This window comes from Bos taurus, chromosome 5, assembly GCF_002263795.3.
Source record: "Bos taurus isolate L1 Dominette 01449 registration number 42190680 breed Hereford chromosome 5, ARS-UCD2.0, whole genome shotgun sequence".
NCBI classification, from domain to species: domain Eukaryota; kingdom Metazoa; phylum Chordata; class Mammalia; order Artiodactyla; family Bovidae; genus Bos; species Bos taurus.
Window position 1 is genome coordinate 55,760,578 of NC_037332.1, and position 24,039 is coordinate 55,784,616.

The following is a 24,039-nucleotide window of genomic DNA, read 5'->3' on the forward strand; positions in this document are numbered from 1 at the left end:
ATATCAATCACCTCAGATATGCAGATGACACCACCCTTATGGCAGAAAGTGAAGAACTAAAGAGCCTCTTGATGAAAGTGAAAGAGGAGAGTGAAAAAGTTGGCTTAAAGCTCAACATTCAGAAAACTAAGATCATGGCATCAGGTCCTGTCACTTCATGGCAAATAGATGGGGAAACAGTGGAAACAGTGGCTGACTTTATTTTTGGGGGCTCCAAAATCACTGCAGATGGTGACTGCAGCCATGTAATTAAAAGACGCTTGCTCCTTGGAAGGAAAGTTATGACAAACCTAGATAGCATATTAAAAAGCAGAGACATTACTTTGTCAACAAAGGTCCATCTAGTCAAGGCTATGGTTTTTCCAGTGGTTATGTATGGATGTGAGAGTTGGACTATAAAGAAAGCTGAGTGCCGAAGAATTGATGCTTTTGAACTGTGGTGTTGGAGAAAACTCTTGAGTCCCTTGGACTGAAAGGAGATCCAACCAGTCCATCCTAAAGGAGATCAGTCCTGGGTGTTCATTGGAAGGACTGATGCTGAGGCTGAAACTCCAATACTTTGGCCACCTGATGCGAAGAGCTGACTTATTTGAAAAGACCCTGATGCTGGGAAAAATTGAGGGCAGGAGGAGAAGGGGACAACGGAGGATGAGATAGTTGGATGGCATCACCAACTCAGTGGACATGGGTTTGGGTAGACTCTGGGAGTTGGTGATAGACAGGGAGGCCTGATGTGCTGCGGTTCATGGGGTCACAAAGAGTTGGACACAACTGAGTGAATGAACTGAACTGAACTGACAGAGATTAGAAGGAAATAAGCACCTTTATACCAAGAAATGGGGAAAATGAGACAAACTAGACAGATTCCTAGAAAATATACTAAAACTGACCCAAGTAGAAATAAAAAAACTTTGAATATTCCTAAAACTACTAAAATAAATAAGTAAAAATCTTCCTACAAAGAAAACCTAGACCAAGATGGTTTTCCAGGGGAATTTAAGCAAACATGTAAGAATAAAATATTACAATCTTACACAATCTTCAGAATATAAAAAAAGTGAACATTTTTAAACTGATTTTTTGAAGCTAGCATAACCTTGTCTAAAGCATAAGGACAGTACTAGAAGGAAAAACTAAGGTCAGTCTCTCTCAGGAGATATATACAAGATCCTTAAAAACATCACAAACTGAGTCTAACAAGATAAAAAAAGGATACTCAAAGATAATACATATGAACTTCCCCGGTGGGCCAGTGGTGGAGAATCCACCTACCAACACAGGACAGGGGTTTGATTCTGGTCCGGGAAGATTCCAGCTGCCTTGGGGCCATGGGGCCTGTACCACAACTAGAGTGTAGCTCCAGCTCGTTGAAACTAGAAAAAAGCCAGCATGCAGCAACGAAGACCCAGTGCACCCAAAAATAAATAACTAATAGTATTTTTAAAAAGACATTTTAAAAACTAGATGCATCTCAGGAAAGCAAAATTGGTTTAACATTAGAAAATCGATACATAATGTCAAATCACAGGTACAGAGAACAAACCAGTGGTTATCAGCGAGGAGATGAAAGGGTGAGCAATACAGGGGCAGAGGATTAAGAGGTACAAACTATAATGTATAAAATAAAGCACAAGGATATACTGAACAACACAGGGAAGAGAGCCAATATTTTATAATAACCATAAATGGAGTATAACCTTTAAAAATTGTGAATCATTATACTGTTCATTATAATTTACATAATTCATCAACTATATTTTAATTAAAAAATTTGGGGGGGTTGCGAGGGAGGCTTAAGAGGGAGGGGATGTATATGCACATATAGCTGATTCACTTTGTTTCACAGCAGAACTAACACAACATTATAAAGCAATTATACTCCAATTAAAATTTTTTTTAATTTTTTAAAAATAAGAGCAAAAAAATATCTGAGTGTAAAAAAAGAAGCTAACCATGGTTACCTTTCTACAGGGATAGAAACAGAGTGATGAGGGGAAAGTGTGTTAAGACTTTTCTCTGTATACTTTGTAAAGCATTTCTATATTAGAGCTATGAAAATTCATACCTATTCAAAAATTAAATATAAAATTTTCTAAGTGTGAAAAAAATCCAAGAAGTCAGAAAGAGAACAGAAGGAAATAAATGGTAAAATAATGATGTTCCCCTTCACAGATCACTGCCTTGTCATAGCGAAGGGGCCTGTGTAACTTGGAGACGCCATGAGCCAATCCATGCAGGGCCACCCAAGGGCACAGGTCATAGTGAAGAGTTCTGACAAAATGTGGTCCACTAGAGAAGGAAATGGCAACTCATTCCAGTATTCTTGCCTGGAGAACCTCATGGACAGTATGAAAATGCAGAAAGATATAACATCGGAAGAAGAGCCCTCCCTTAGGCTGGAAGGTATCCAATATGCTACTGGGGAAGAGCAGAGGGCAATTACCAATAGCTCCAGAAAGAATGAAGCAGCTGGACCAAAGTGGGAATGACATTCAGCTGTGGATGTGTCTGGTGGTGAGAGTCAAATCTGATGCTGTAAATAACAATAGTGCATAGCAATCTGGAATGTTAGGTTCATGAATCAAGGTAAACTGGAAGTGGTCTAGCAGGAGATAGCAAAATTGAGCATTGATGTCTTAGGTATCAGTGAACTAAAATGGACAGGAATGGGAGAATTTAATTCTGATGATACAGAGGACCACTGTATCTACTAACTACTGTGGGGAGGAATTCCTTAGAAGAACTGGAGTAGTCCTCATAATCAACAAGAGTCCGAAATGCAGTACTTGGGTGTGGTCTTAAAAACAACAGAATAATCTCGGTTCATTTCCAAGGCAAACCATTCAACATCACAGTAATTCAAGCCTATGCACCAACCACTGATGCAAAAGAAACTGAAGATGACTGGTTCTAAGACCTACCACACCTTCTAGAACCAACACCAAAAAAGGTGTCTTTTTCATCATAGGGGATTGGAATGCAAAAGGAAGTTAAGAGATACCCAAAATAACAGGCAAGTTTGGCCTTGGAGTACAAAGTGAATCAGGGTTAAAGCTAACAGCGTTTTGTCAAGAGAACATGCTGGTCACAGCAAATACCCTTTTCCAACAACACAAAAGAAGACTTGACACATGGACATCACCAGATGGTCAATACTGAAATCAGACTGATTATGTTCTTTGCAGCCAAAGACGGAGAAGCTCTATACGGTCAGCAAAAACAAAACCTGGAGCTGACTGTGGCTCAGATCATGAGCTCCTTATTGCAAAATTCAGGCTTAAATTAAAGAAAATAGGGAAAACCACTAGGCCATTGAGGTATGACCTAAATCAAATCCCTTATGATTTTACAGTGGAAGTGACAAATAGATTCAAGGGATTACACCTGATAGAGTGCCTGAAGAACTATGGACAGAGGTTTGCAACATTGTACAGGAGGTGGTGACCAAAACCATCCCAAAGAAAAAGAAATGCAAGAAAGCAAAGTGGTTGTCTGAGGAGGCTTTACAAACAGCTGAGGAAAGAAGAAAAGCAAAAGGTAAGGGAGAAAGGGAAATTTATACCCAACTGAATGCAGATAAATAGCTGTGAAAAGAAGAGAAGCAAAAAACAAAACAGAAAAGGAAAGATATACCCATTTGAATGTAGAGTTCCAAAGACTAACCAATACAATATTGTAAAGAAATTAGCCTCCAATTAAAACAAATAAATTTATATTAAAAAAAAAAACAAAGACTATCAAGGTGAGATGATAGTCTCAACGATCAGTGCAAAGAATAGAGGAAAACAATAGAATGGGAAAGACTAGAGATCCCTCCGAGAAAATTAGAGAGATACCAAGGGAGCATTTCATGCAAAGATGGGCACAATAAAGGACAGAAATGGTATGGACCTAACAGAAGCAGAAGATATTAAGAAGAGGTGGCAAGAATACACAGAAGAACTGTACAAAAAATATCTTAATGACCCAGATAACCACAATGCTGTGATCACTCACCTAGAGCCAGACATCCTAGAATGTGAAGTCAAGAGGGCATTAGGAAACATCACTATGAACAAAGCTAGTGGAGGTGATGCAATTCCAGTTGAGCTATTTGAAATCCTGAAAGATGATGCTGTGAAAGTGCTGCACTCAATACGTCAGCAAATTTGGAAAACTCAGCAGTGGCCACAGGACTGGAAAAGGTCAGTTTTCATTCCAATCCCAAAGAAAGGCAATGCCAAAGAATGTTCAAACTACCACACAGTTGTACTCATCTCACACACTAGTAAAGTAATGGTCAAAATCCTCCAAGCCAGGCTTCAGCAATACGTGAACTGTGAACTTCCAGATGTTCAAGAAAAGTTTTAGAAAAGGCAGAGGAATGAGAGATCAAATTGCCAACATCCGTTGGATCATTGAAAAAGCAAGAGAGTTCCAGAAAAACATCTATTTCTGCTTTATTGACTATGGCAAAGCCTTTGACTGTGTGGATCACAATAAACTGTGGAAAATTCTTCAAGAGAAGGGAATACCAGATCACCTGACCAGCCTCTTGAGAAATCTGTATGCAGGTCAGGAAACAACACTTAGAACTGGACATGGAACAACAGACTGGTTCCAAATAGGAAAAGGAGTACCTCAAGGCTGTATATTGTCATCCTGCTTATTTAACTTATATGCAGAGTATATCATGAGAAATGCTGGGCTGGATGAAGCACAAGCTGGAATCAAGATTGCTGGGGGAAATATCAATAATCTCAGATACGCAGATGACACCACCCTTAGGGCAGAAAGTAAAGAAGAACTAAAGAGCCTCATGATGAAAGTGAAAGAGGGAGAGTGAAAAAGTTGGCTTAAAGCTCAACATTCAGAAAACAAAGATCATGGCATCCGGTCCCATCACTTCACGGAAAATAGATGGGGAAACAGTGGAAACAGTGGCTGACTTTATTTTTGGGGGCTCCAAAATCACTGCAGATGGTGACTGCAGCCATGAAATTAAAAGACGCTTACTCCTTGGAAGGACAGTTATGACCAATCTAGAGAGGATATTCAAAAGCAGAGACATTACTTTGCCAACAAAAGTCCATCTAGTCAAGGCTATGGTTTTTCCTGTGGTCATGTATGGATGTGAGAGTTGGACTATAAAGAAAGCTGAGCGCCAAAGAATTGATGCTTTTGAACTGTGGTGTTGGAGAAGACTCTTGAGAGTCCCTTGGAAAGCAAGGAGATTCAATCAGTACATCCTAAAGGAGATCAGTCCTGAGTGTTCATTAGAAGAACTGATGCTGAAGCTGAAACTCCAATACTTTGGCCACTTGATGCAAAGAACTGACTCATTTGAAAAGACCCTGATGCTGGGAAAGATTGAGGGCAGGAGGAGAAGGGGTCGACAGAGGATGAGATGGTTAGATGGCATCACCAACTCGATGGACATGAGTTTGGGTAAACTCTAGGAGCTGGTGATGGACAGGGAAGCCTGGGGTGCTGCAGTCCATGGGGTTGCAAAGAGTTGGACATGACTGAGTGACTGAACTGAAATGAACTGAATGCAGACTTCCAGAGAATAGCAAGGAGACATAAGGCCTTCTTAAATGAACAGTTGAAAGAAACAGAGGAAAAATATAGAAATAGAAATAGAATGGGAATAACTAGAGATCTCTTCAAGAAAATTGTAGATATCAAGGGAACATTTTATGCAAGGACAGGCACAATAAAAGACAGAAATGGTAAGGACCTAATAGAAGCAGAAGAGATTAAGAAGATGTGGCAAGAATACACAGAAGAACTATATGAAAAAGATATTAATGACCCACAGTTAACCATGATGGTATGGTCACTTACCTAAAGCCAGACATCCCAGACTGCAAAGTCAAGAGGGCCTTAGGAAGCATGACTATGAACAAAGCTAGTGGAGGTGACAGCATTTCAGTTGAGCTATTTCAAATCCTAAAAGATGATGCTGTTGAAGTGCTGCACTCAGTATGTCAGCAAATTTGGAAAACTCAGCAGTGGCCACAGGACTGGAAAAGGTCAGTTTTCATTCCAATCCTAAAGAAGGGCAATGCCAAAGAATGTTCTAACTACCATACAATTGTGCTCATTTCATATGCTGGCATATGCTCAAAATCCTTCAATCTAGGCTTCAGCAGTATGTGAACCAAGAGTTTACAGAAGTATAAGCTGGGTTTTGAAGAGGCAGGGGAACCAGAGATCAAATCACCAACATTTGCTGGGTCATGGAGAAAACAAGGGAGTTCCATAAAAATATCTGCTCTGCTTCAATGACTACACTAAAGCCTTTCACTGCATGGATCACAACAAAGTGTGGAAAACTCTTAAAGAGATGGGAATACCAGACCCCCTTGCCTGTCTCCTGAGAAACCTGTATGTGGGTCAAGAAGCAAGAGTTAGAACCAGACATAGAACAACTGACTGGGTCTTAACTGGGAAAGGAGTACAAGGCTGTATATTGTCACCTTGCTTATTTAACTTATATGCAGAGTACATCATGCAAAATGCTGGGTTGGATGAATCATAAGCTAGAATCAAGATTGCTGGGAGAAATATCAACAATGTCAGACGCAGATGACACCATTCTAACAGCAGAAAGTGAACAGCAACCAAGGGTGAAATAGGACAGTGAAAAAGCTGGCTTGAAACTCAACATTAAAAAAAACTAAGACCATGGCATCCAGTCCCATCGCTTCATGGCAAACAGATGGGGGAGAAACTGGAAGCAGTGACAGATTTTACTTTCCTGGGCTCCAAAATCACCGCAGACAAGTGACTGCAGCCATGAAATTAAAAGACATTTGCTCCTTGGAAGAAAAGCTATGACAAACCTAGACAGTGTCTTAAAAAGCAGAGACATCACTTTGCCAACAAAGGCCTGGATAGTCAAAGCTATGGTTTTTTCCAGCAGTCATGTATGGATGTGAGAGTTGGACCATAAAGAAGGCTCAATGCCAAAGAATCGATGCTTCCAAATTGTGGTGCTGGAGAAGACTCTTGAGAATCTCTTGGACTGCAAGGAGATCAAACCAGTCAGTCCTAAAGGAAATCAACCCTGAATATTCATTGGGATGACTGTTGCTGAAAGTGAAGCTCCAATTCTTTGGCCACCTGATGAGGAGAGCTGACTCACTGGAAAAGACCCTAATGCTGGTAAAGATTGAGGGCAGGAGAAGTGGGCGACAGAGAATGAAGTGGTTGGATGGCAACACTGACTCAATGGACATGAATTTGAGCAAATTCTGGGAGATAGTGGAAGACAGAGAAGCTTGGCGTGCTACAGTCCATGGGGTCTCAAAGAGTCAGACACGACTTAGTGAAGAAAAACAACAACAAAATGAAGGTGTTAATGAAATAGTAATTAGTGGTAACAATTATTCAACATTGTTAATGTGCTTACTGCTACTGCATTGTACACTTAAAATAGTTAAAATGGCAACTTTTAATGTCTGTTTTACTATAACTTAAAAAACAATAATTAAAAATAAATGAAGAATGACTTTATGTTAAAAAGACATTGAAAAAATGGGCAATGCACCAAATTCACCAATAACATCTGCATTCGCTATAACCCGGTGATTCTACTAGGTATTTCCCTGGAGGAACTCTTCCCCATTCACAATGTGGTCTACATAGCAGCACTGTGTGTAAGGGCAGTAGAGTTGAAATCCAACTGTTCCTCAATAGAGGAATGGATAAGTAAACAATGAAACACAATGCAGCCATTAAAATCACTGAACTGGATCTCCACGTCATGCCACAGAATGATAAATACCTCCATTAGTGAAAAAGCAGAACTATGCTGATGCATAATTTTAAAACACAAAACTATACATGTTGCCTGGGATGTGTATAGCACTAATAAAAGTACAAAGCAACCACAGAGATGGTTCTGGTTGTTTCTGGAGACAAGACGAAGAAATGAGATGGTAGGCTTTAACTATATCATTAGCATTTTATTCCTTTTATTTAAAAAACAAAGAACAGATCCGAAGCAAATATGGCGAAATGTTAAACATCTGTTTAACTTGTCTATGACATTATTTCCTGTATGTCTGAAATGTTTCATAATTAAACATTTTAGTGGAAAAAAATCTTAGGTCTCTCTGAAATCCTATTTAATATAAGAATTGAGATAGGGATCCAAATTCATTTAATTCCAGATGGCTAACCCACTGTTTCTAAACTCCATGGAAAATGCACTTTTACCAAATTCTGTGCACACTGCTCCCACCAAGGAGGCACCTGGAAGATGGAACATCACCAGGCCAGCCCTGGAGTGGGGGATTCACTCAGTCACTAAAGCTATTAACTTGGGGGCCCATCAAAAGCTGAAAATGAGAAGCAGGCAGATAGGAATACCATCAATTTTCTGCCACCAAAACCTCCAGACTCCCCAGAAAATATGCTTTTTGTTCTAGTTACAGTAACAGCTCCCTACTCAGATCCCAGCCCTGCCCACGTTCTGCTCTCATTCCTTCTCCTATACCTCAACCTACTCTCCTTTCTACTAAGTCCACCCAGCATGTAAACCTGCTCCTACCTTAACACGTGAAACAACAAGCACAAAGTCCCACCTTCCCAAGCCCACACCCGTCCCCTTCAAGTCCAGACTTCTTCAAAGACTTCCACTTCCTCACCACGGTGCTCAACACCTCAGCTTCACCAGCCCCCTGAAACTGCTCTGCAGGAAACCGCCAACGACCTCTGGCATGGAGTCCAACCAAGGACTGGCCAGGGGAGGCTGCGAACAGAGCATTTACCAATCTTCATCTGGCTCCCCTCCCTACCATCTGAATTTTTATTTCCATGTTTGTGTGTTGCTTTATTAAAATAACAATTCCTGTGATCGCTCACAAGCAGTTTTTAATTCTCCACTTCCTTGAAGGTTCAGACGCAAGCAACACCACAGGCCAGTTCCTTCTCAAGACATGTCCTTTCTATGTTCTATGTCACCACAGTCTCCTTTCTGGCCCCTTCTTGGCAGAGACCCCTTCTGCCCAGGCCTTCAATGATGGCTTCCTTGAGCTCTGTTCCACTTTTCTGACTATATTCTGTCTCTTTGGGCGGGATTTCATCCATACCACAGCTTCAATTATAACCACTAGGTTGATGGCTCCAAACACTCTGGGTTCAATTTAGATCTTTCTCCTGAGCTGCGAACCCAGAGATCCCAGAGCCTCCTCATATATATACATGGATGCCTATAGCCACTACAATCATCCTATTCAAAACCCAAACCAACATTTTCCTTTACCAAACCTACTGCTCTTCCCACTATACCCATCTTGGGAACGGAAACCACCATCTATCTAGTTGCTCAAGCCAGATACCTGGGAATCTCACTCTGTTAATTTTGCCCCTTGAATCTCTCCAATAATTCAAATGTCTTCATCCCTGGGCCACCTTGTTTTCTCACCTGGATCACCGCGACCACCTCCTCACTGGTCTCCCAATCATTTGATTCGCTCCCGCCAGAGAACATCGATATTCTAGGAATCAGCAAACTAAGATGGACTGGAATGGGTGAATTTAACTCAGATGACCATTATATCTACTACTGTGGACAGGAATCCCTTAGAAAAAATGGAGTAGCCATCGTAGTTAACAAAAGAGTCCGAAATTCAGTACTTGGATGCAATCTCAAAAACAACAGAATGATCTCTGTTCGTTTCCAAGACAAACCATTCAATATCACAGTAATCCAAGTCTATGCTACAACCAGTAATGCTGAAGTCGAATGGTTCTATGAAGAACTACAAGACCTTCTAGAACTAACACCCCAAAAAGAATGTCCTTTTCATATAGGGGACTGGAATGCAAAAGTAGGAAGTCAAGAAAGGAGTAACAGGCAAATTTGTCCTTGGAGTACAGAATGAAGAAGGGGAAAGGCTAGTAGAGTTCTGCCAAGAGAACGCACGGGTCATAGCAAACACCCTCTTCCAACAACACAAGAGAAGACTCTACACATGGACATCACCAGATGGTCAACACCGAAATCAGACTGATTATATTCTTTGTAGCCAAAGATGGAGAAGCTCTATACAGTTAGCAAAAACAAGACTGGGAGCAGACTGTGGCTCAGATCAAGAACTCCTTATTGCCAAATTCAGACTTAAATTGAAGAAAGTAGGGAAAACCACTAGACCATTCAGGTATGACCTAAATCAAATCCCTTATGACTACACAGTGGAAGTGAGAAATAGATTTAAAGGTCTAGATCTGATAGACAGAGTGTCTGATGAACTATGGATGGAGGTTCATGACATTGTACAGGAGACAGGGATCAAGACCATCCCAAGAAAATGAAATGCAAAAAAGCAAAATGGCTGTCTGAAGAAGCCTTACAAATAGCTGTGAAAAGAAAAGAAGCCAAAAGCAAAGGAGAAAAGGAAAGATATACTCATTTGAATGCAGAGTTCCAAAGAATAGCAAGGAGAGATAAGAAAGCCTTCCTCAGTGATTAATGCAAAGAAATAGAGGAAAACAATAGAATGGGAAAGACTAGAGAACTCAAGAAAATTAGAGATACCAAGGGAACATTTCATGCAAAGGTAGGCACAGAAATGGTATGGACCTAACAGAATAATAATAAAGGACAGAAATGGTATGGACCTAACAGAAGCAGAAGATATTAAGAAGAGGTGGCAAGAATACACAGAAGAACTGTACAAAAAAGATCTTCATGACTGAGATAATCATGATGGTGTGATCACTCACACTCACCTAGAGCCAGACATCCTGGAATGTGAAGTCAAGTGGGTCTTAGGAAGCATCACCACGAACAAAGCTAGTGGAGGTGATGGAGTTCCAGTTAAGCTATTTCAAATCCTAAAAGATGATGCTGTGAACATGCTGCATTCAGTATGTCAGCAAATTTGGAAAACTCAGCAGTGGCCACAGGACTGGAAAAGGTCAGTTTTCATTCCAATCCCAAAGAAAGGCAATGCCAAAGAATGTTTAAACTACCACACAATTGCACTCATCTCACACGCTAGTAAAGTAATGCTCAAAATTCTCCAACCCAGGCTTTAGCAATATGTGAACCGTGAACTTCCAGATGTTCAAGCTGGTTTTAGAAAAGGCAGAGAAACCAGAGATCAAATTGTCAACATCCGCTGGATCATCGAAAAAGCAAGAGAGTTCTAGAAAAACATCTACTTCTGCTTTATTGATTATGCCAAAGCTTTTGACTGTTTGGATCACAATAAACTGGAAAATTCTGAAAGAGATGGGAATACCAGACACCTGACCTGCCTCTTGAGAAACCTATATGCAGGTTCAGGAAGCAACAGTTAGAACTGGACATGGAACAACAGACTGGTTCCAAATAGGAAAAGGAGTACCTCAAGGCTGTATATTGTCATCCTGCTTATTTAACTTATATGCAGAGTACATCATGAGAAACGCTGGGCTGGATGAAGCACAAGATGGAATCAAGACTGCCAGGAGAAATATCAATAACCTCAGATATGCAGATGACACCACCCTTATGGTAGAAAGCAAAGAAGAACTAAAGAGCCTCTTGATGAAAGTGAAAGAGGAAAGTGAAAAAGTTGGCTTAAAGCTCAACGTTCAGAAAACTCTGATCATGGCATCCAGTCCCATCACTTCATGGCAAATAGATGGGGAAACAGTGGCTGACTTTATTTTTTGGGGCTCCAAAATCACTGCAGATGGTGACTGCAGCCATGAAATTAAGACACTTGCTCCTTGGAAGGAAAGTTATGACCAACCTAGACAGCATATTAAAAAGCAGAGACATCACTTTGTCAACAAAGGTCCGTCTAGTCAAGGTTATGGTTTTTCCAGTGGTCATGTATGGATGTGAGAGTTGGACTATAAAGAAAGCTGAGCGTCGAAGAATTGATGCTTTTGAACTATGGTGTTAGAGAAAACTCTTGAGAGTCCCTTGGACTGCAAGGAGATCCAACCAATCCATTCTAAAGAAGATCAGTCCTGGGTGTTCATTGGAGGGACTGTTGAAGCTGAAACTCCACTACTTTGGCCACCTCATGTGAAGAGCTGACTCATTTGAAAAGACCCTGATGTTGGGAAAGATTGAGGGCAGGAGGAGAAGGGGACAACAGAGGATGAGATGGTTGGATGGCATCACTGAGTCAGTGGACATGGGTTTGGGTAGACTCCAGGAGTTGGTGATAGACAGGGAGGCCTGGCATGCTGCGGTTCATGAGGTTGCAAAGAGTCTGACATGACTGAGCGACTGAAGTGAACTGTGCCAGAGCGAGCCTTCAAAACCAACACTGAATTTGTCAGCATCTGCTCAAAAGATCGGGCTGGCAAAAAGTTCATTTGGGTTTTTCCTAGGACAGCTTATGGGAAAACCTGAATGAACTTTTTGGCCAACCCAATACTTCATTGGTTTCCCCTCATTTCTCAGATTGTCCAAACTCCTCAACACAGCTGCAGAGCTTAGCGTGATGTGTGACTTGTCCCCTAGCGACTGCCCAGCCTCACCTCTCGTAGTTCCCTCCAGTCAGTGCACAGCTATCAATCCCTCCCATCTCCAGGCCTTTTGAATTCCATGTGCCTTCCACCTGGAACACCCTCTCCTTCCCACTCCTCTACAGTGGCTGGACTAAGTCCTCATCCTTCTACTGCCAGTTCAAAGGTCACCTTCCCCAGAGGTCTCCCCTTGACCTGGGTTAGTTCTTTCATTGTATGTTCCCCTATGAAAAATACCTCACCCATCGGAGAGTCTGCCTATGTGCTGTGGCTGTTTGTATGTCTGTCTCCTGACAGCAGGACTAGGCCTCTCAGTCAGCATTTCCTCTCCAGCTGTCTATCATAGTGCTTGGCACAGGGCACATTGTCAGTAGCTATGAGGAAAATGAAGTCTTTGCCTTCAGTTCTCAGTGTTACTGAACATACAAACAAGTAAAGAAATATACAGAATACAATGAAGTAAGTGCTATAATAGATTAGATATGTGTGTGGGTGCTGTGGATTGCTGTCGTCTGAATGTCTGTGTCTCCCTAAAATTTGTAGGTTGAAATCCTCATGCCCACCGTGACGGTATCAGGAGAGGGTCCTGTCAGAGATGCTTAGCTCATGAGGTTGGAGCCCTCATAAATGGGATTAATACTCTTATGAAAGAGACCCCACAGAGCTCCTTTGTGAGGATACAAGAAGTCTGTGACTGGAAGAGGGTCCTCACCCAACCTCACTGGCACCCCAGTCCCAGACTTCCAGCTTCCAGTACTTGAGAAATAAATTTCTGTTGTTTATAAGCTACCTAGCCTGTGGTAGTTTGTTATAGCAGCCCAAACAGGCTAAGATGTGGATATATGTGGACACGGATGTACTGATATATGGAGCACTGAAAGAACACAATGAACTTTCTGGGCTAACCAAGAAAGGTCACAGAAAATACAGTGACATTTGAAATGGTTCATCATTCATTCCATTCATTCAGTGAATAATCTCTGGGCATCTACTTGGTGCCAGGCACTGTGGAAGACACTGAGGATACAGCAGAAAATAAGACAGTCAGATATTGTCCCTGACTTCCTGGAGCTTATTTTAGTGGGGATACACAAAGAAATTAAACCCCAAAAATAAGCTAATTTCAGGAAATGACACATGCTTTGAAGAATGTAAAACACCATAGGAGTTTATCAGGATGAAGGCAGAAGGGTGTGTGTGTCTGTGTGCCTATGTCAGATCTCCCTGTGGAGGTGTCACAGGGATATATAATCTGAATGAGAGGATGGAGACAGCCATTCAGAGATCTCTAGGCAGAGGAAATAGACCCAATGGTTCAAAAGACAGGAAGAGGGACTTCCCTGGTGGTCCAGTGACAAGACTCTGTGCTCCCAATGCTGGGGGCCTGGGTTCAATCCCTGGTTGGGAAAACTAGATCCCACATGTCAACTAAGATCCAGTGCAGCCAAATAAAAAAATAGTTTTTAAAAAACAAACAACAACAAAAAATCAAAGGGCAGGAAGAACAGCAATGGGACAGAAACGCAGTAAGATTTTATATCTCTAACCCAGACCCTGTCCTGGAATTCCAGAATTAAGAGAGCAAACTACCAACTGCCCATCACCACTGGGATATCTACTAGACATTTTGACCTTCATATGTCCAACACCAGCCTACTTTCCTCCTCCACACCCGTTCCCTCCCACTTAACTAAATGACAATTCCATTTTTCCAGCTGCTCAAGCTAAAGGCCCTGGAATCATCATAGACTCCCTGTCACATCCAATCCTTCAACAACTTTTATTGGCTCTATCTTCAAAATCTATGCAGAATCTGGCTGCTTCCCCCTTCTCTGCTGCTACCACCCCAGTCTGCTCTGAAGTATTTGGGTCTTATCCTTTGTGTCAGGCAGAATTATTGAAGGCTTGCCAGAACTTGGTAGAGAAGTGACACCTGCTCAGAGTGGTGTGTTAGAGCCAACTCAGGCCAGTTCACAAAAGCCAACTGGTAAGTTTTCAGAAATGTTGCACGATGACTGATGTCACAGTGATAGCATGAATTTGGCCATGGTGGGGATATTTATACCATGGATATTGGCAGACATTACACCTGGGCTCCCCCCTCCACCACCCCACCCTACCCGGGCGATCCTAGTGTCCCACACTTACCACCACACAACTGCATGTGCAAATCTGTATTGCAGAAAGAGAACTCTTGTGTCCTGGTGTATATGTTTGTGAATACACATTAGAATCACCTGAGGAACTTGGCCTACCAGACAGCTGCCTGCCTGAATTCCTTTAAGTACCACAACATAAGGAAACTTTGTTAAGAGGCTGTTGGAGATGATGCAGGTGAGAAATGAAGGTATGAAGCATAGGAGAGGACAGCTGTGAGAGAAATACAGAAGTAGAATGAAGGAGCTTCGTTATCAGCTCTGATTCCTTCCCTCTACATCACTTCTCAGCTTGTAATCACAGGCTCATTTTTGTGATCCTTTAACCTCTGCCTTCCTCTCCCGCCTGCAGTCCAGGAGGGTAGGGGCTGCATGTCTGCCCCACTGCATCTCCAGAGCGGAGCCCCATACCGACACCAGCACGACCTCACTGCAGAGTCAGTAAGTGAAGAAAGGAGGACAAAGTGAAGAGTAAGAGTTAGTAATGAAACTCGTTCAGCTTAGGTGACAGAAAAGAGAAACACAGATAAAAGTGTGGTTGGTTGGTGGGAATGGAAATTGATATAACCACTCTGGAGAACAGTGTACGTGTGTGTTAAATCGCTTCAGTCATGTCCGACTCTGTGACCCCATGGACTGTAGCCCGCCAGGCTCCTCTATCTATGGAATTCTCCAGGCAAGAATACTGGACTGGGTTGCCATGTCCTCCTCCAGGGGATCTTCCCAACCCAGGGATGGAATCCAAGTCTCTTATATCTCCTTCATCGGCAGACAGGTTCTTTACCACTAGCGCCACCTGGGAAGCCCGGAGAACAGTACAGAGCTTCCTTAAAAAACTCAAACTACCATATGATGCAGCAATCCCACCACTGGGTATACACCCTGAGAAAACCACAATTCAAAAAGACATATGTACCCCAGTGTTCAGTGCAGCACTATTTACAACAGCCAGGACACGGAAGCAACCTAAACGTTCATCAACAGAAGAAGAGATAAAGAAGATGCGGTACATATACACGATGGAACATTAGCCATAAAGAGGAACAAAACTGGGTCATTTGTAGTGATGTGGATGAACCTAGATTCTGTTATATAGAGTGAAGTCAGAAAGAGAAAAACAATTATCATATATTAATGTGTATATATGGAATCTAGAAAAATGGTACTGATGAACCTATTTGCAAGGCAGAAATAGAGATGCAGACACAGAGAGTGCACTTCCGGGCACAGTGGGGTAAGCAGTAGGTGGGATGAGTTAACCGAGTAGCACTGACAGGTATACACTTCCATGTGTCAAACAGGTAGCTAGTAGGAAGCTCCTGTATAGCACAGGGAGCTCAGTTCAGGGCTGTGATTATCTAGAGGAGTGGGATGTGGGGCGGGACACAGGAGGTTCAAGAGTGGGGGCATGTATGTACACATATAGCTGATTCATGCTGTTGTAGAGCAGAACCTAATACAACACTGTAAAGCAATTATACACCTATTAAAAAAAAAAACAGAAGTGCCTGTGAAAATTGAGGCAGTGACACAAAGCTGGAAATATGAGTCTTAAACTTAGGGTCTAGGGCCTGGTAGAGACACTCTTGACGATACCACACAATCCTGCCCTCTTCCCTTAGACTCTGAGTTGCCACTGTCGGAGTGTCAACTTCCCTCTCCCAAGACTCACCCGAACTTCAGCCTCCCGGGGCCTCCCATTGAGGTCGCACTTGGACCCATTGCCATAGGTCTGGCTGTGGTAGCGTTTCAGGCGATGCTGCTTGGAGGCCTGGGGAGGACATCAGGCATGAGGGAGGGGTGTGAGAAAGACAGCAAGGAGGAAAAAAAAGAGCACTCTCTCCTAAGACGAAGCCCAGAGAAACACGCCAGTTAATCCTGACCCTCCCCTTCTCGACAGGGCTCTCAGTCTGCAGCCCAGACCCCTTTCTCTCCTGGTCCCACACTCCTGCCACCTTTGCTGTTTCATCATCCCAGTCGAAGGCCGATTGGTAGTAGCCGAGATAGAGGACTTCACCTTTGATCTCTGAATCTGCAAGAAAGAGAACAGTGAAGCATGGTTACCCTGTTCTCAGAGGACTAGGAGGGAAGGGAACTGGGGAGGCAGGTCACCTTCCATGACAGGTTTCTGAGGGCTTAGGGAAAACATAGGTGGAACTCACCTTCCATATGGTACTGCTGGATGTGGCGTCCATAACAGAATTCATATGTCCACCAGTCCTTGGTCTGACAATAAAAGAAAAAAGAACTGTCAGGGGGATGGAATGCAGACATCTCTTCTTGGAACCAAAATCTCTCCTGGCCCCAAAACACATAACCACTGATTTACTTCTCATCTCCTCCTTATTCTTAATCCTCCAGATTCTTGGTGAGGAGGGCTGTTTTTCTTCTATAAATTGGAGAGAGACCTCTACAGCCTAGTTGGTTTACTACTCTTCTCTTTCTAAATATTTAAAAAAATTTTTTTCTTTGTAAATATTTTTTTAATCCTTCTTTGTTGTCCATAAAGATAAAAAATCATGATATCCTGAAGCACTCAGACCAGGGAAACATGGAATATCAAAGTATTAATTGAACTTCCTTGTACTGTTTTAGCTACTGTGGATACAGCTGTGAACAAGATAAATTCTCTGATTTCACAGACTTACGTTCTAGTACTAGGATTCAGACCAAAAATAAACTGATAATTCAGTTAATAATTTCAGGTCATGAAAAGTGCCATGATGAAAAAAAAAACAGGACACTGGGCAGAGAGTGACAGGGAAAGGAGTGACTTAACCAGGAAAGTTTCTCTCGGGGAGTACCCCTACTGCCCCAGCCTGACCCTCTTTAAGCACCTCAATATTGGTTTAATCTTTATTCTGAGATTTTCTATCCTAACACTCCTCTATAATCAGCAAAGTATCATCATCGGTTACAGGATTCTTTGCTTCTTTCCTGTCTGTGCAATATGCCTGCTCCTTCAGTGGCCTTCTTAACTCCTACAGATACTCTGATCACTCCTCATTCACAGACACATTGTGAATAGATAACTAGTTCCCAAATAGATAACTAGTTTCCATGCCCTCCTTCCCTCTATCCCAGTTCCTTTCACCTTCAGCAGGCAGGGAGCATCTTTCATCGGGCTCAACAACTCAGGGATCCCAGGCCCTTGGTAAGCAGGTGTCTCCTCCTCCCTTTCACGCTGGAAGTGAATAGCTCCAGCTGGCAGGCGACATTCATAGCGCTGCTTGTACTTAGAGGAGACAATCACCACGTCCGAAGCTTGGCTCTGGGAAAAAAGTGAGGGTCGGGGGACAGGGAGGCAAAGAGAGGTTTGGGATCAGGGAGAACAACGAGATCCCTCTTCACATAATGGGGAAGAGTCCAGTCAAGACAGAGTGAGCCACAAGTCCTCCAGCGGTGTTCAGCGGGTGAGGGGAGAGGGCACTCCCACTTTTTCACAGGGGAGGAGTCTGGGTGTTTCAATAGGGAACTGGAACCTGAAGTTGACAGAGGGAAGCCCCACCCCTCCCAGTCCCTGGCCCCAAGGGAATGGGTCTTTGACTACGATCCTCAGGAGTCCTCATAAAACCACTGCTTACTCTTCCCGATTCTCCTTAGGCTTCCGCCACAGACTCCACAGCTGCCCTTCTTCCTCTACCTTCTTCTCCTTCCCTTTCTGCCCAGGACCCTCGCCCCTCTACGCCTCCTCACCTGGCCTCCCATGACAGGCAACGGCAGTATCTCGATCCCATAACGCATCTCACTCAGCTCCTCCAGGTTCAGGCTCCCGACCCCGCCGGTCAGGGTTGCGGGTAACAGGAGCCCCAGAAGTAGCAGCCCCAACAGACTGGACAGCAGCGTTTCCGCCGCCATCTTTCGTTCCCCTTCTAATCCAGATCAATTCCTTCCGCCCTAAACCTGGCGGCGGCCTCATCCCGCCCATAACGTCCCAAGGTCTTATTGGCGAAACTTTCTGTCCCTCTCACGTGCCCTATTCCCATTTGTCGACGTAGCTCTAAAGCCCACGAGGAGGTGTATCACGACAATTAGCAAAATCACTCGCTACGCGTGATTGGTTGAAGAGGCCAACCAATCACCAATGATATCGGATCCCCTCCTCCCCTCTCCCAGTTTCAGGGAGGCGCGGTCTACACGCCGGGCCCAGTTAAGCAGTTGTTTTGTTTTGTTTTTCTCTGTTTTAGCCCAGCTGTTGTACGCATTTCTGATTGCTTTTTAAGTCATTTTTTATATTGTGTCTGGCCGCCGCCAAGCGGATGTTTGAGGTGGATGGGTGCGTGCACACAATACTCTTGAAAGCTACTTAATACTTGTTACAAAACAAACAATTATTGTATAGTAGCATTCCTCTTTTCATAGATACATACAACTTTAGGGTGATCTGGTAATTTGTGTCAAAACCTTTCTGGACGATCCTGCAGTTGTCTTCCAATAAAAATTATCCTAAAGAAATAATGGGAACTTCCAGTTGAAAACTGGGAGCTGGAGAGCTGCGAGTGACAAACGTAGGTATTGTCTTCCAGGCCACGTAGGAACAAAGGGAAAGGAGACAGCAGCATTTCAGAAGCTAGAAAGCAAATGGAGGAATGGGAACTGATGAAGCAATCCTGAGAAATTGATTCCTAAACAAACATAAACAAGAGCATGACTATATCTTTGGAAAAACTTATCTGGAGACTCTGTCCCGCCCAACAGAGAAATCCCAAAGATATTTTCATCAGGGTTCTCTTAAAGAAATAAGATGAGGGAATCCTACATTTAAGTCCTTGGCCGAGAATCCTGCATTGCAGGGAGATTCTTCTCTATCTGAGCCGGCACACAATCTTTCCAAACAGTTTTTTGATAGCCTCACTCCAAAATATAAGCCGACGGTCAAGGATCATAAAACATTTAAGGAATGTCTTTAATATAAAAAGAAGAAAACAAAAAAAGCAAGAAGAAGAAGAAGAGCAGCAACTCAGAGGAAACAAATTGCAAGGGAGAAAAAGCAACCGAAAATTAAACAAACAAAAACCCATCAGTAAGAGCCTCAGAGAAATAATATATTGTGTGCATAAAATTATAGCAGGAGCAGGGCGGAGCGAGCATCGCAGACCTGGGACCAGCCTTTGATCGCGCAGTTCTCACCGCCTAGTTTGGGCGGGCCGAGGAGGGGACCTCCAACCGCGATCCCCGTGGGAGTGTGTTTTCCCTGTCCCATGGAGACCGCGCCTCCCTCGCCGGACCTGAGAGAGAAAAGAGCAAAGCTTGCAGAGGCTGCAGAGAGAAGACAGAAGGAGGCTGCATCTCGGAGTATTCTAAATGTTCAGTCTGTAGAAGAAAAGAGAAAGAAAAAGGAAAAAATAGAAAAAGAAATGGCTACATCTGAACCCCCACCAGAAGGTGGACTTAGATGGACAGTTTTATAAAGCATGAGTGTAAGAGTCTACTGCCAATTACTATACCTGCAATCAAGTGGACATCCTCAATTTAACTTCTTCTCTGAACAAATGAAGATTCAGACTTTGTAATTTTAGTGCTCTTAAGTGCAGTGCTTTTTCAAAACTGAATATTGAAAATTCTTTTGATTGTCAGACTTAGAAAATGGCCAGAACTTTCATTAAATACTTATTTTCCCTACATGTGCTCTTCTGCAGACAGTGGGTGATTTGCCATTTTTCAGTAGTTAGAACATGGACCTAAATTGTGAATATATATTTATATTGCATGGAAAAATTTTGCATACATCTCAAATATTCAAATTTTCACTTGTATTTCCCCTCCTTTATAAAGTGATCTAGCTATTTTTAATTTGCCACTTAACCTTATATCTCATTATTTCATTATATGTGAAGATTTTTGCTTAAACTTCCAGATGTTCAAGCTGGTTTTAGAAAAGGCAGAGAAACCAGAGATCAAATTGCCAACATCCGCTGGATCATCGAAAAAGCAAGAGAGTTCCAGAAAAACATCTATTTCTGCTTTATTGACTATGCCAAAGCCTTTGACTGTGTGGATCACAACAAACTGTGGAAAATTCTGAAAGAGATGGGAATACCAGACCACCTGACCTACCTCTTGAGAAACCTATATGCAGGTCAGGAAGCAACAGTTAGAACTGGACATGGAACAACAGACTGATTCCAAATAGGAAAGGAGTACGTCAAGGCTGTATATTGTCACCCTGCTTATTTAACTTCTATGCAGAGTACATCATGAGAAACGCTGGGCTGGAAGAAGCACAAGCTGGAATCAAGATTGCTGGGAGAAATATCAGTAACCTCAGATATGCCGATGACACCACCCTTATGGCAGAAAGTGAAGAGGAACTAAAAAGCCTCTTGATGAAAGTAAAAGTGGAGAGTGAAAAAGTTGGCTTAAAGCTCAACATTCAGAAAACGAAGATCATGGCATCTGGTCCCATCACTACATGGGAAATAGATGGGGAAACAGTGGAAACAGTGTCAGACTTTATATTTTTGGGCTCCAAAATCACTGCAGATGGTGATTGCAGCCATGAAATTAAAAGATGCTTACTTCTTGGAAGGACAGTTATGACCAACCTAGATAGCATATTGAAAAGCAGAGACATTACTTTGTCAACAAAGGTCCATCTAGTCAAGGCTATGGTTTTTCCAGTGGTCATGTAGGGATGTGAGAGTTGGACTGTGAGAAAGCTGAGCACTGAAGAATTAATGCTTTTGAACTGCGGTGTTGGAGAAGACTCTTGAGAGTCCCTTGGACTGCAAGGAGATCCAACCAGTCCATTCTGAAGGAGATCAGTCCTGGGTGTTCTTTGGAAGGACTGATGCTAAAGCTGAAACTCCAATACTTTGGCTACCTCATGCGAAGAGTTGACTCACTGGAAAAGACCCTGATGCTGGGAGGGATTGGGGGCAGGAGGAGAAGGGGACGACAGAGGATGGGATGGCTGGATGGCATCACCGACTCGATGGACATGAGTCTGAGTGAACTCCGGGAGTTGGTGATGGCCAGGGAGGCCTGGTATGCTGCGATTCATGGGGTCGCAAAGAGTCGGACACGACTGAGCGACTGAACTGACTGACTAGAGACTCAGTGCCTTTTGAACTGATCGTCAGGGGAAATCTTGAAAAATTATTTGAAGGGCATATATGAAGGAACACTGTAAATTTTTAAACTTACTAAGAAATTAATATTTCTGGAAAACATTAAACTTCTTATAATTTATTTTCTACCTCTGTAGCTTATAAAATTGACACACTCTGTTTTACATTATAATAAAGTTTTTCTTTAGCTTGCTTAATTTAAAATTATATATTGGTGATGCCATCAGAGGGCAGTGATGTACAATATACAGTATTAGATTCAACTCTATAAAGATCTTTGTAGTAATTGAATGAGTTAACCTAAGAATCTGGATGGGTTATACTTAGTGCTAATGTTGTTTGTCCAAATTTCATAGGTGTTTTTATTCTTTTGTATTTATTAAAGAATGATTATAAGATTTTTATAGATGTGAAATTGCCAAGGTAAGTATGAATGTATGAAAGAAATATGTAAGTACTCTATTTAAAAAGTCTACTTTAAACAAAAATATTGCAAGGTAATTCTATGTGATGCATTGCCATAAACTTTTTAGATTTTTGTTCATTGGTAATATGTATTATAGAATTTTTTGTCTTTTGAGTTTTTAATATATAGTAAGCTCAAGTAGAAGAATTACTGCATTTTTAATTTGGTTGCTATTTTGGATGATAAGTCTGAGCCCTAAATTAGAATTTTCAGGTATTAAGTGCAATAAGGATTATAAATTAAATAGACCAACTCACCTTATTTACAAAAAGGAAACTGGACTACTATCTTGCTTATCCCTCCTACAAATCTTGTTTTATATTGCAGTATATTATGTATTTTAATTTTAAAGAGTTTGAACTGTAATATAGATCTCTTGACTCCTCATTGGAAAAATCACTTTCTTTGATTATTGAATGAAATATTCTGTGACTATCCAGGCAAGATATGTAGTTAAAGACAGGTTCAATTTTCTTTATCCTTTAGAGAATTGGTAGTATGTTTGTTCATGAAAGATTGTGAAGTCATTGGATTATATTTTAGAAATAAAATTTTTTACTTAAAAAATTTACAACAGAAAGCTATTTTTTTAAGGAAGCAATTTTTAAAAGCAGCTACTATTCAGATAAGAAAAAAGAGCTCTTGGAAATCAAAACCAATAAAAATAAAAATTCAATAGAAAGACTAGAGGATACAGTTGAACATTAATGGTTGGGAATCTGTCTGCGGATGCAGGAGACATGGCTTCAATCCCTGATCCGGGAAGATCCCACAAGCCTCAGAGCAACTAAGCCTGTGCACCACAACTCCTGATCCAGTGCTCTAGACCCTGGGGTCTGCAACAGGAGAAGGCACTCCAGTGAGAAGCCTGAGCATCACAGTGAAGTGATCCCTCTCTTCACAGCTAGAGAAAGGTCATGCATGCAAAAGTGAAGACCCAGTGCAGCCATAAATAAACAAGTAAGTCTTTGAAAGAAAGAAAGAAAATGAAATTTGGCCTACTTTAGGAGAAAATTAATAAAAAGTAAAGGATCAGTCCAGCAGGTCCAGCATCTGAATAAAGCAGACGTGCGTGCTCAGTTGCTTCAGTTGTATCCAACTCTTTGTGACTCCCATGGACCACAGCCCAATCAGCTCCTCTGTCCAAGGAATTCTCCAGGCAAGAATACTAGAGCGGGTTGCCATTCCCTTGTCCAGGGGATCTTCCCAACCCAGAGATTGAATCTGGGTCTCCTGCGTCACAGGTGGATTCTTTTCCATCGAACCGCCAGGGAAGCCTCTCTGAATAGCAAGGGTTTCACAAAAAGAACAGAGACTCAGAAGGGAAGAAACAATCACCAAAAGTATTTTAAAGTATTGTGTTATCCTAAAATGAAGAAAGTCTCTAAATTGGAAGAGCACACTGATAGCAAACCCACACCAAATCCTTCATCAAAGAATTTCAGAACACTGGACACAGACAAACAATTCTAAGAGCTTCCAGAGAAAAGGACAAGTTGCATACAAAGCTCAAGAATCAGAATAGCATTTGGCTTATCAAAACTCTGTAAGATAGAAGACAGTAGAGAATGGCTTCAAAATTTTGAAGGAAACTGTTTCCAACCTAGAATTCTATTAATACACACAGCCAAACTATGATCTAACTATGAGTCCAGAATAAAGACAATTTCAGACATGCAATTCAAAATACAGATATTCCATGCGTTGTTCTTCGGAAAGTTAGGAGAGGGTTTATTACACCAAGACAAATAAATTAGTCAAAAGAGAGAAAGGTATGAAATCCATGAAACAGTATCCAGCACAAAAGAGAAAAAGGAATCCCCAAGGTGATGTTAAAGGGAGATTTCAAGTTGTAGGGCAAGACCAGAGATCAATTCATCAAGAT

At 42.0% G+C, this 24,039-nt stretch overlaps 2 protein-coding genes across 3 annotated transcripts in view; one reads left to right on the top strand and one right to left on the bottom strand.

Annotated features, from left to right (window-relative positions):
- Window positions 1-18,492, bottom strand: part of OS9 (OS9 endoplasmic reticulum lectin) — a 34,245-nt gene extending 15,753 nt beyond the window's left edge. The window contains exons 1-5 of one of the 2 annotated variants that reach the window (XM_005206519.5): window positions 18,315-18,492; window positions 17,713-17,889; window positions 16,781-16,844; window positions 16,574-16,650; window positions 16,291-16,389 (exon numbers count right to left, since the gene is read on the bottom strand). In XM_005206519.5, the coding sequence (XP_005206576.1) occupies window positions 16,291-16,389; window positions 16,574-16,650; window positions 16,781-16,844; window positions 17,713-17,889; window positions 18,315-18,476 (579 nt within the window). In that variant the 5' untranslated portion in view covers window positions 18,477-18,492. 2 annotated transcript variants of the gene reach the window in all.
- Window positions 18,493-18,877: 385 nt separating this feature from the next.
- On the top strand, window positions 18,878-22,175 carry LOC112446803 (small VCP/p97-interacting protein-like). Its single transcript, XM_059887267.1, has 2 exons — window positions 18,878-18,894; window positions 19,687-22,175. The coding sequence occupies exons 1-2, from the start codon at window positions 18,878-18,880 to the stop codon at window positions 20,027-20,029; spliced, it is 360 nt and encodes a 119-aa protein (XP_059743250.1). The 3' UTR covers window positions 20,030-22,175.
- Window positions 22,176-24,039: the final 1,864 nt, after the last annotated feature.